This window comes from Squalius cephalus, assembly GCF_949319135.1.
Source record: "Squalius cephalus genome assembly, chromosome: 5".
In the NCBI taxonomy this organism is placed as follows: Eukaryota; Metazoa; Chordata; class Actinopteri; order Cypriniformes; family Leuciscidae; genus Squalius; species Squalius cephalus.
In genome coordinates, this window is record NC_137126.1 from 44,932,883 (window position 1) to 44,945,369 (window position 12,487).

The 12,487-nt window shown below is 34.7% G+C and overlaps 2 protein-coding genes across 3 annotated transcripts; both read right to left on the minus strand.

The window, feature by feature from the left end:
• Positions 1 to 425: 425 nt before the first annotated feature.
• Positions 426 to 9,130, minus strand: LOC307159190 (uncharacterized protein). 2 transcript variants are annotated; one of them, XR_013821338.1, is made up of 4 exons: positions 9,064 to 9,130; positions 4,575 to 4,657; positions 2,011 to 3,363; positions 1,608 to 1,851 (listed from the first exon to the last, which is right to left on the minus strand). XR_013821338.1 is itself a non-coding variant. In XM_079872407.1 (3 exons), exons 2-3 carry the CDS (start codon positions 4,600 to 4,602, stop codon positions 2,717 to 2,719), a joined length of 675 nt encoding a protein of 224 aa, XP_079728533.1. In that variant the 5' UTR covers positions 4,603 to 4,657; positions 9,064 to 9,130; the 3' UTR covers positions 426 to 2,716. The 2 variants fall into 2 exon arrangements, 1 of the variants encoding a protein (XP_079728533.1); XM_079872407.1 differs by having other exon boundaries at positions 426 to 3,363.
• Positions 8,454 to 12,399, minus strand: LOC307159189 (uncharacterized protein). Its single transcript, XM_079872406.1, has 5 exons — positions 12,005 to 12,399; positions 11,576 to 11,739; positions 10,303 to 10,542; positions 9,998 to 10,177; positions 8,454 to 9,268 (listed from the first exon to the last, which is right to left on the minus strand). The coding sequence occupies exons 1-5, from the start codon at positions 12,265 to 12,267 to the stop codon at positions 9,066 to 9,068; spliced, it is 1,050 nt and encodes a 349-aa protein (XP_079728532.1). The 5' UTR covers positions 12,268 to 12,399; the 3' UTR covers positions 8,454 to 9,065.
• Positions 12,400 to 12,487: the final 88 nt, after the last annotated feature.

The window sequence follows — 12,487 nt, forward strand, 5'->3', positions numbered from 1 at the left end:
GGGCTATCTATAAAAAAAAATTCCTTTGTGTTATCGGTGTCATGTTATTTAAAAATGCTTAATCATGTATGATTAAAGTTGGCTTCTAATAACAGTAAATTCATTATCTTACCTTTTTGGAGGTGTAGATCTGGTCTACATATTTCTGATGCACAAAAGAGACTAACCTAAAACAAAAGTTCTTTCCCAAAAATGTCACATTGGAATTATTCTTAATAAGAACAACAATAACATCATGTTCTTACTATGATCATGACAAAAAGAGTACAAAACATATAAATGAACATACAAGCGCGTGACACATCAACAGCGCCAACTCTAGTGGATAGCGAGTTAACACAGTTTGGGTATGAAAGATAAGAGTTCTCTGCACTATCACCCTCCTAACACACCCCTCAAACACACACACACACAGCAACCCCTCCCAACAAAACACACACCCTCACTCAGCCCATCCGGAAACCTCCAGTGAGATGAGAAACCATTTCCTCCACCTGACTGATGCACATGTGAGACAGGAGAGACACAAGAGCAATGTACTGTACGCTGCTGTGAACATATGCACTGCTTTTATTCAAATGTACAAAACAGACACCATTGTAGTCGTATGAAGAGATGGAGCTCATGAGCACTGTACAGAAAATGTGCCAGTTCTGCCATCTGAGATGTTTTTGATGTGTTCTGAATATAAAACTAGTGCTTACTGCAAAGTACACACTGAATATATTTTAAGTATGTGAGTTATGCTGTGTGTGCTAAAGGTTTTAAAAAGTAGTATGCAACATTGCTATAACATCATAACATGCAAGATAACCGGACGTTATGCTACGAATAGAACCTCTTAGAAATGAAAAGGTTTTTAGCCTATATGCATAGAAATGTTGTGTGTAAAAAGTTTTGGCAGTCTAATAAAAAAAATTGTTTATGAAAACATGTTAAAAATCGCAGCTGATATAACGTCGGGCTCATTTGTCACATTGACAATAGGACGCAGTATTTTCTCTTATACTGGCAAAAAAAATTAAAACTACCTTTAAATGTCTCTGCCATTTTAACATTGTAGAATTATTTATATATCTACACTACCGTTTAAAAGTTTGGAGTCGGTAAGTTTTTTTATTTATTTGTTTTTAAAATAAATGAATGCTTTTATTCAGCAAGGATGCATTAAATTAATGAGAAGTTTCACTAAAGACATTTCTAAATTTGACAAAAGATTTGTAGTTCATATAAATGCTGCTATTTTCAACTTTCTATTCATGATCGAATCTGGAAAAAGTCACAGTTTCCACAAAATTAAGCAGTGCAACTGTGTTCAACATTACTAATAATAAGAAGAAATGTTTCTTGAGCAGCAAATCAGCATATTATAATGATTTCTGAAGGATCATGTCACACTGGAGTAATGGCATCTGGCATCTCATGAATAAATTATGTTTTAAAATGTATTCAAATAGAAAACAGTTATTTCAGATTGTAAGAATATTTCACGATATTACGGTTTTACAGTATTTTTGATTAAATAAATACAGCCTTGTGAGCATAAAAGACTTCCTTTAAAAACAATATAAAAAAATCTTACCAACCCCAGAATTTTTAATGGCGTAGCAATAATCATGTTTATAATTTATAAATTTATATCAGAGCATACTCACATTGCGTTTTTAACAGTCTTCTGACACATGTTGGTCACTGATCTAACAAAATGGAGCTTGCCAAGCTAGAGATATCTGCGTTTGATTTTTTCTCTGTGCAGTTGATAGTTACCTGCACATTTCCAGCGGTGCTCTCTGACCTCTTACAAACTCAGATCAGCACTGAATATTTCACAAGCCCAGGGTTACGGTGCAACTACGATAAAAGACAAACACATACAAAATGTATAATTCACACAAACACTATTGTGCCAGATGCACGGGAAAAGCAGCCAAAAGAAATCATCTGGTTAGGTTTAAATTAGCTTTGTCTGGCAGCACCAGCTTTCAAAACCTTTTAAAACTAGATCCTCACAGCAATTGTGCTCATGCAGAAACACATTTACACCCTCAGGAGGCATATCATGGAAAACAGGATTTTTCTTTCTCTTCTGAAGTAAAACACTTCCACTTTTCATGCTTCATCTTCTCTGATGAGTAGAGTCTTTCCCTACCTTTTTTTCTTCTTTCACTAGGAAACTTGTCACATTATGGGAGTAAAATAGGTTACGAATGTCATTTAATGACTTTAAAACAACAAATAAACTTGTGTCAGAGAGAGAGAGAGGTAAAAATGGTCATGAAAAACTTAATTATGGCTGTTTTGGGTGCAAGAAACCTTGACTAAAGGCCCATTCACACCAAGGACAATAACTATAACAATAAAGTCGTTCATTAAAAATCTAAACGTAACACAACACAACTATAACAATAACAACAGAGGAATGATAAAGTTGGAATCACTTTCAGAATGATTTTTTTTCCAGCTAATGAACAAAACAAATGTTGACAGCCAATCAGAATCCATCCTTCTTTAAAGCGCTCAAGCATTTAAAGTGGCAGATGACAAAACTGCAGTGCGTGCTTTTAATAAACAGAATGATATTGTCTAATAAAGTTGACGTTATAGTCATCTTTAGCGTCCTTGATATGAACAGGCCTTAACATTATAAAATTACATTTAAGAAAAAAAAATTGCTCAAAAAAGTGTATAATATCGGCCCTTTTTAGGCCCTTTTTTATCATATGATAACACAGAGGCAGCAGGGGCGTGTGTGTTTTTTGGGCAGCTCCTGCTCCTCATTAGGAGTCTCCATGGTCGAGCCTTGCTCTTGACTCCGCCCATCACACAAAGAGTGGGAGGAGTCAGAGGAGATTGACTGGAGACGCCCACACACGAGCTCAGCCGCGTTCCCGTCCGTAGTGGACATGTCCGTCACTGTTCTCTCCCTTAGGGACATATCATCATCATCCTCATCAATCAGCACCACATCCGTCTTCACGTCCACCTGGATGCACGGAATGGTCTGAACATCCTCCGAGCTCTCAAGGTTACTGGAGTCGATGAAACCCATGAGAGACGACTTGTCAATGTCCAGTGACGCGTCGATTAGACTGTCCTCCGCCTCGTGGTGCAGATATTGCATCTCTTTCAAATTTTGGATATTAGAAACGCTCCATACATTACATGTCTGTTCATTTGTTTCTATAACACCGTTCACTGCGACCTCTGTCGGATTTGTTTTCCTTCCATCATCAGCCGTGACCTCTAAGGTCAGCTCGGGTTCAAATATGGTCTTCTGCGGGTCCCTGAAAAGCGTCCCATCCTTTTGAGAACTGTTCATCATACACTTTTGCTTCTTCACACAGGTTGTCTTTCCAACAGAGCCTAGGACAGTGAAAAAGAGGATGCATATAGCTATAGATACATTAGCACATGCAAGTCACCGTTGCTAGATGTCATTTTTAATGTGTTGCTATGTGGTTACTTTGTCGAAAAAGACCAAAATAGTCTTCATGAAATTCTGATCTACTGTAAAAAAAAAAAAAAACATTTAAAAAAAAAGTTGGTGCCTTAAATTTTTAAGTACAATCAACTTAAATGTTTAAGTCGTTTCAACTTAAATTACATTAAAGAAAAATGAGTTGAATCTTGTATAACTTATAAAAACAAGTTGAAAAACGCATAACTTATTTTGATGAGTTAACGCAATGTAAAAACCGTGTTATCATAACTTATTAATCATATCATTTATAATGACAACTATAATACTGGTATCTATAGACATGGTTAGTCCCTCCTTTAAAAGGTCTAAAAGATGTTTTTCACCCATAAATCATATGTTGAAGCACTTCTCCTCAACAAGCAACATAATTTGAGGTTACATTCATATCTGGAATGAGTTATACAGAATACAGTATGTTGAGTTATTGTCTTAATACTTAGTATTAGTAGTTAGCTCAAATAACTCAGCAATAGTAAATATTACGATTAGCAAACTAATAAAAATGTATCTAATTTATCTACCAATATTTATTATTAATATTGGAATGTATCATGAATTTGTCTGTCTATCCTTCCTTTCAATAATTTGAGGTCGGTAAGATTGTGTAATGTTTTTGAAAGAAGTCTCTTATGCTCACCAAGGCTGCATATATAGAAAAAAATGAAAAATTGTGAGATATTACTACAATTTTAAATACCTTATTTCTATTCAAATATATTTTCAAATGTAATTTATTCCTGTGATCAAAGCTGAATTTTCAGCATCATTACTCCAGTCTTCAGTGTCACATGATCCTTCAGAAATCATTCTAATATGATGATTTGCTGCTCAGTAAACATTTCTTATCATTATCAATGTTGAAAACAGTTGAACTGCTTCATATTTTTGTGGAAAGCATGACACGTTTTTTTTTCTGGATACTTTGATGAATATACAATTTAATGCATCCTTGCTGAATAAAATTGTAATGACCTCAAACTTTTGAAATGTAGAGTATGTATCTTACAAATCTGAATGAGAAAATATTTATTTCTATCACATAAACATTACGTTTTTGTTCAGTTAAAGTGCCCTGAGATCCTTCTCTACTCACCAGAGTTAGCGTTGTCTTTGGTGACCATGGCAAGCTCTTCCTAACACACCTCAGAGAGCGCTGGTCCAAGAGACAGGTCACATCTGGACAGTCAAGAAAACAAAAAGAAATAAGATCTCCTATAAACCCTCTACGGATTCAGGATTACCACAAAGGAATTAACCTTTTGCCCTTCCACTACCACACTAATACCTCAACATCCATGCCTTTACTTTTAGTATTCACAGATCCAGCACTATTAATGCTCCAGATGTTGCAAACAAAGGAGAAATGCAAAACAGCCAACCACAAATGCACTAATACACATTACGATATTGAGAGAACAGAAAGATGAAGAAACTGGAGTAGACGAGGGAATGAAAATGGGAGGTGGGCAGATTCTTCCCCGGCGCTCTCCACAGGATGAATACACACACGATGCCTTTAAAAGCAGCAAAAATAACTCAAAGATCCCAAGAGACTTCAAGGCATTTTCAGAGGAAGAAAGACATTCTGACTGGCGAGGCCGTCACTCGTGAGGAACACAAAAACAGACACATCTGCATATCAAGAGTCACAAACAATACAGCACAAACTACAGAAAAGAGCCCACTTCTCTTAGAAATAAGATAGTGAAGTCTTACCAAAGCTTATTAGACAATATTGAACTTACACTTTCATTATTTTCTTCTTTGATCACAGCAGCTTTTCCACTCACCGCTCCAAACACACCGATTACACATGACTGCACATTACACACGACAGAATCAGGCCTTTATGAATTAATAATGTCTATTAGGCCATATGAGTAGTCAAGAATTCACTACAAAGCAGTCTTATACCAGATATTAGTTTATCTTGTCTAAGACTATATATATATATATATATATATATATATATATATATATATATATATATATATATATATATATCACACATTCCTAAGTTATATAATACATTAAATTGCTTTATGATGGTTATTTGTATGTTTTGATTTAGTGTGCTAGTGGGAATTATTTTAGATTTCCAAACATTCCTTTCGCAAATGTGTAATTTGCACCAAAGAAAAAAAAAAAGCAATGTCATATTTGTGTAATGTAAAATGTATATTTTAAAGCATCTATCCCACAAAATTAAATATATTAAATTCACAATAAAAAGAGACACAACTAACATCAAAAACTGATCATTATAACTCGGTATTTCCTAACTAATTATGATTATGTTAAATGTGTAGCACTAAATACACAACAAATTATCATTTTCGCAGCCATTTACGAGTACAGCTGCATGTATAAAAATACATCTATGCACCAAATTCCAGTGAAAATAAGATTGCATTTATAAAAATGAGTTAATTAATCACCATCAATAGCTTAATTGTGTTTCAATGCAAACTAGGATTATTAAAACCCTACTAAGTAAACAAGTTTGAAGTAAACAACAGCAACATCAGATCATTTTGTCTGAAAACAAGTTAAGATGTTGCAAATTAAGGATCGCTACAAATCATAAAAAAGTGAAATTGGAGACATATAAAAGTTATAATATATTTATCTTGTTCAGAAAAGAGCTTCTGTAGAAACCCCCTCCTCATATATGCTGAAAACACACTAATGAATAATACACATGGAGCACTTACACACGTGTGTGTGTGTGTAAGCATAGGGAAGGGGAAAGAGAAGAAAAGAGGCGAGAGTGTGAAATATTCATGAGAAACGGCCCTCCACTCAACTCCTCCCCACTGATACAGACGCTGATTAGAACTGATACAATATTGTTAGAGAAATGCAAACAAATTAGGCTGAATTCAAACAAAAAATATAGAATAAAATCACATTTAAAAGGCAATATTTAACAAATTTGTAGCAATTTATTTTATTCCCTTCAAGTAAGTTATTTTAAGTTATTGTATCCCACTTTTATAAATCTATTTATAGTACTATTTATCATGTTTCTTTGCACAAACAAATACAGTACATAATTTAGTTCTACATGAAGGATATACAGATTTGTAATAGCAACCTGTGTGTTATTTTAAGAGAGCAACCATACATCTGTGTTGTTTTATTCTCTTTGTTAATTTATAATTTTTTTTAATCATTAGTCATTTATGTAGCTGTCGTTTGATGATGTCATTTTATTGTTATTAATTTATGTCATATATATACAGTGAGGAAAATAAGTATTTGAACACCCTGCTATTTTGCAAGTTCTCCCACTTGGAAATCATGGAGGGGTCTGAAATTGTCATCGTAGGTGCATGTCCACTGTGAGAGACATAATCTAAAAAAAAAAAATCCAGAAATCACAATATATGATTTTTTAACTATTTATTTGTATGATACAGCTGTAAATAAGTATTTGAACACCTGTCTATCAGCTAGAATTCTGACCCTCAAAGACCTGTTAGTCTGCCTTTAAAATGTCCACCTCCACTCCATTTATTATCCTAAATTAGATGCACCTGTTTGAGGTCGTTAGCTGCATAAAGACACCTGTCCACCCCATACAATCAGTAAGAATCCAACTACTAACATGGCCAAGACCAAAGAGCTGTCCAAAGACACTAGAGACAAAATTGTACACCTCCACAAGGCTGGAAAGGGCTATGGGGAAATTGCCAAGCAGCTTGGTGAAAAAAGGTCCACTGTTGGAGCAATCATTAGAAAATGGAAGAAGCTAAACATGACTGTCAATCTCCCTCGGACTGGGGCTCCATGCAAGATCTCACCTCGTGGGGTCTCAATGATCCTAAGAAAGGTGAGAAATCAGCCCAGAACTACACGGGAGGAGCTGGTCAATGACCTGAAAAGAGCTGGGACCACCGTTTCCAAGGTTACTGTTGGTAATACACTAAGACGTCATGGTTTGAAATCATGCATGGCACGGAAGGTTCCCCTGCTTAAACCAGCACATGTCAAGGCCCGTCTTAAGTTTGCCAATGACCATTTGGATGATCCAGAGGAGTCATGGGAGAAAGTCATGTGGTCAGATGAGACCAAAATAGAACTTTTTGGTCATAATTCCACTAAACGTGTTTGGAGGAAGAAGAATGATGAGTACCATCATCCCAAGAACACCATCCCTACTGTGAAGCATGGGGGTGGTAGCATCATGCTTTGGGGGTGTTTTTCTGCACATGGGACAGGGCGACTGCACTGTATTAAGGAGAGGATGACCGGGGCCATGTATTGCGAGATTTTGGGGAACAACCTCCTTCCCTCAGTTAGAGCATTGAAGATGGGTCGAGGCTGGGTCTTCCAACATGACAATGACCCGAAGCACACAGCCAGGATAACCAAGGAGTGGCTCTGTAAGAAGCATATCAAGGTTCTGGCGTGGCCTAGCCAGTCTCCAGACCTAAACCCAATAGAGAATCTTTGGAGGGAGCTCAAACTCCGTGTTTCTCAGCGACAGCCCAGAAACCTGACTGATCTAGAGAAGATCTGTGTGAAGGAGTGGGCCAAAATCCCTCCTGCAGTGTGTGCAAACCTGGTGAAAAACTACAGGAAGCTCTGTTTGACCTCTGTAATTGCAAACAAAGGCTACTGTACCAAATATTAACATTGATTTTCTCAGGTGTTCAAATACTTATTTGCAGCTGTATCATACAAATAAATAGTTAAAATAGTTATTTCTGGATTTTTTTTTTTAGATTATGTCTTTCACAGTGGACATGCACCTACGATGACAATTTCAGACCCCTCCATGATTTCTAAGTGGGAGAACTTGCAAAATAGCAGGGTGTTCAAATACTTATTTTCCGCACTGTATATATACAGTGTTATATATATATATAAAATTATTTATTTTACATTACTTATTTTACTTAATTCCTTGCTGTTGCAATGCTTGCTAGTGTTGTTTAATGTTATGATTGTATGGTTTGAAGGGATGTTTGTTTTCTTGAGAAAGAGATTTCAAGGTTTTTACCGTCACAGGACGATGTTGAGAAGCAGTCATTTTTTATTGTTCTTGCTGTGGTATAATAACACGGATTTGTACTGGTCAGACGGAGTCAGAGCATCGGGATCGGGATCAAATCTAATATATCTCATATTTCTGACATGGAAATCCATCCGACCTAACCACGATTTTTCCCAACCTTTATCCAATCTTTAGAAATAATCAGCATTCCACCAGTTCGACACGGTCCCCTGCCGTTAAAGTCACCATGAAATCAAAATTGACAATTCTTATTTTTTATGGAATATTCCGGTGTTTATTATAAATGATTTCTCTGAGCACTTCATTATTTTTTTATTAATGTGCCCTCGTAATCTTTAATCAAAATAACTTCCCCTCCCTCTTGCAGCGTCATCACTTCTCTTCTCTGATGATGTGTTTACTGGCGAGGGCGGGACAACCTGTCACTCACATGAGATCGACCAATAGCAAACCACAACCATCCAATCAATTCCCCATGGACAAATATACGTCGCAACTTCCATTTAATGGTGACTTTAAGTGTTTAGTCTCCCTTCTGACTCTGTAAGAGTTACATCACCATCACTCTGCTTTCTCCTTTGACTGTTGTTTAATCTGTCCGGAGAGGTACAGTGTCCTGGTTCTGTGGTCCTCCATTGAAAATGATGCTGTGCTTGAGGTTTCAGAAGTGTTTTCACTGACTCTGATGGTGAATTTCCTCGGGAAAGACACAGGCTGTTTGTAACGGACTGACACAGTCAGAGGAGCTCTCACCACTTCAACTCCTACAGGTGTAGAAAACGAGGATGAAACGACGTTGGGAAAAGTTGTTAATATAAAAGTAGATTAAAAAAATAATCAAACATTTTATAACTACATTATAAATGTAGGGCAAAAGGGCAAAGGGTTATAAATATAAATTTATAAATATATGAATACTATATAAAATAATATGTATTACTCTATTAAATTATATATATATATATATATATATATATATATATATATATATATATATATACACACAATTTATTAATATATTATAAATATATATTTTATATATCATTTTATATAAAATAAATAATAATAATAATATATAATTTTAAAATATAGATAAATAATTATATAGTATCATTATATATATATATATTGCTTATATATTATGTATATATTAATATATTAATAATATATTATAAATAATTTCATGTATTATAAATAATTTAATAATAAATATAATATTCAAGTATTTAATTATAATATATACTTAATAAATTATATAATATTGTCGGTGGCCCTCAAGGAGCTGAGTTTAACAATAACACAATTTTTTTTTATTCTATATAAAATTAATTTAATAAAGTAATACATCAGAGATAAAAAGTCTGAGATAGGCTATTTACACAATGCAAAATTTTGCAGTGAAAGTCATTATATATTTAAGCAGTGTATTCCTATGGACCTACAAAGACATTTATTCCACTGCTGGTGTGAATAGCCCTCCAAACATTACTTACCATTGTGCTTCTCCATCTCTGCCATGCATCTGGAGAACATCCACAGCATGTGCGTGGAGGGACGGGTAAACCCCAGCCAAGAAAACACATGCAGAGGGCAGAGGTCACCAAACACCCAGGCACATCTCACAGCCCTGGACCAAGGAACAGCCAGGCCGATACATCTCTCTGAGACAGGATCTGGGAAAAAAACAAATAAACCACCAGCTGAAAGGGTCCTGCATTAGGACGAACACCCTCATGTAGAGTAAAACGCTTTTCACAGCCACTGATATGAGTCCGTTGTGTGTCATTGGGTCCCTTACCATGGGTGATCTCTAAGTCAGGCTGAGCCTCAGGCCTGAATTTATTGTTTGGAGAAAGTAGAGTGAGTGTGTTGGTCCATACGGTCTGCTGATGTCTGGATGCGGTTAAAGTGAGATCCACCTCCACTCCCGCACTAACGGTCCTGTACTCCAGCACTCTGGCCTGCAGGGAGAACGTCCCTCTCTTCAGCTCATCCACGGGCTCAGTCAGACTCAAGACCTCACGGACACTCAACAGACCTGCAGGAAACACAAGTAATTCTTATCTGAGTTAACTCAAATGAAAACCATAAAAAACATTTTCATTACTTGAAATAAAAGAAATGCAAAAACAATAAGTGTAAGTTTTTTTTTTTTTTACATTTCTCATTTAGTTGTTTTCTCAAAAAAACTACAATTGAAATAAAAACGGATAAAGACTATATTAAAACAAAACTAATAAAAATGACAAAAACACATTTAATTGTCATGCATATGAACACACTGATATTCCTTGAACCTTGAGCATTAAAAAATGTATTTGTAATATTTGATCTGGATTATTGACATTTATTATCAGATATATATTACTACAGAGCTAGTCTCTGATTCAGATTGGTCAAAATAAACAATTATTCTAAATGGCTGTACATTTTCCCTGACTTATTTACACACTGAATGATTTGTCGTAAAAAAACATATATATATATATATATTAGGGCTGTCAAACGATTAATCGCGATTAATTGCATCCAAAATAAAAGTTTGTTTTTACATAATATATGTGTGTGTACAGTGTATAATTATTTTCTATATATAAATACACACACATGCATGTATATATTTAAGAAATATTTGCATGTATATACTGTGTATATATATTTATATTATATATAATTTATATTATATATAAATATTTTATATATAAATAACACATTTTTCTTAAATATATATGCATGTGTGTGTATTTATATATAGAAAATAATTATACTCCATACACACACTTTTATTTTGGATGCGATTAATCGCTTGACAGCCCTAATATATATTTATTTTTTTAATGGAATTATGATTAGAATCTGTATTGTAAATCTTAAAGAGGTAAAACAAAAATATATATATATTAATATATATTAATAAAATAAAATCACACTGGACCAGAAGATTTTGGGACAAATATATGCAGTAGAAGCTTATTTGATTCTTAGATTATTCCTGTTTGAATCCAAATTATGATAGAAATTGTTTTTTTTCCCCCCTTTTTCAACCTACATGCTGAAAAATACGATCTTACCCAAAGGGCTTAGATTGAATCTCTCCGAGCACACAATCATGGTGAGCAGTCTGGTGAAGAGAAACTCGGGATAGCACAAGGGAACATCTCTGAAGACACTGTCAGGATAGTCCCAACCGTAACCCGAAACACTGCAGAACCTCCTCAAAGACACAGCATCATACCTACAGATGATCAAACAATTACAAGTTTGTTTACTTAGTTTCATTAAGCTTTTTATCATGATGACATATAAAATGCTTGACAGATGTTAATTAAAATACAATAATTTAGTCTGAAAGTATATATAAAATAATATAAAATATATAAATAATAGTTTGATAATTTAAAAAAAGATATATATATATATATATATATATATATATATTATTACTTAGTAATCATAGGCTTAAATCAATACATTCAATTAAAGTGTCTAAGTCAAATTACCTGCAGTTGATCAAAGTGAAAACAAGCTCGTCGTTTGTGTCTTTGTTTTTCCACATTTTTCCTCGTTTTTTGCGGAGAGATTCATGAAGGTATTTGGTCATAAGGTAAACAGAACCTGGCAAATGTCTCCGGGAGTCAAAGACTGTGCGAGTTTTAAAGGAGATGTGAGAAGTGTAAAAGACTGAATGAAAGAGGTACACCAAAGTTACACCTGACACCACAGCCATAAATGTGCTAAAATAATCCATATACCGGTCCATCATTAATATTCTTTTACAAAAACATGTAAAGAGAAACTGTTTATGATGTGTTCAAAGTTCAAAATAATTTCACGCTACTACATTGTTGCGTGTTTCTTCTTTCTGTTGACATTTTTGATCGTGATTGTGAAAGAGAGCTTTATCGCTCTCTAGTGTCTGGGAATGCCAACTGCAAAATCACTGTGGCGCTGCCAAAGTGCCAAAGTAAGTTAACAACCTGACA

Coding starts and splice junctions, on each gene's coding strand:
- LOC307159190 (XM_079872407.1), bottom strand. CDS start 4,602: ATGGTCACCAAAGACAACGCTAACTCTG. Junction 3,364..4,574: donor CAAAGACAACGCTAACTCTG/GTGAGTAGAGAA, acceptor TCACTGTCCTAG/GCTCTGTTGGAAAGACAACC.
- LOC307159189 (XM_079872406.1), bottom strand. CDS start 12,267: ATGATGGACCGGTATATGGATTATTTTAGCACATTTATGGCTGTGGTG. Junction 10,543..11,575: donor ATTCAATCTAAGCCCTTTGG/GTAAGATCGTAT, acceptor TGTTTCCTGCAG/GTCTGTTGAGTGTCCGTGAG. Junction 10,178..10,302: donor TGACTTAGAGATCACCCATG/GTAAGGGACCCA, acceptor TTTTTTTCCCAG/ATCCTGTCTCAGAGAGATGT.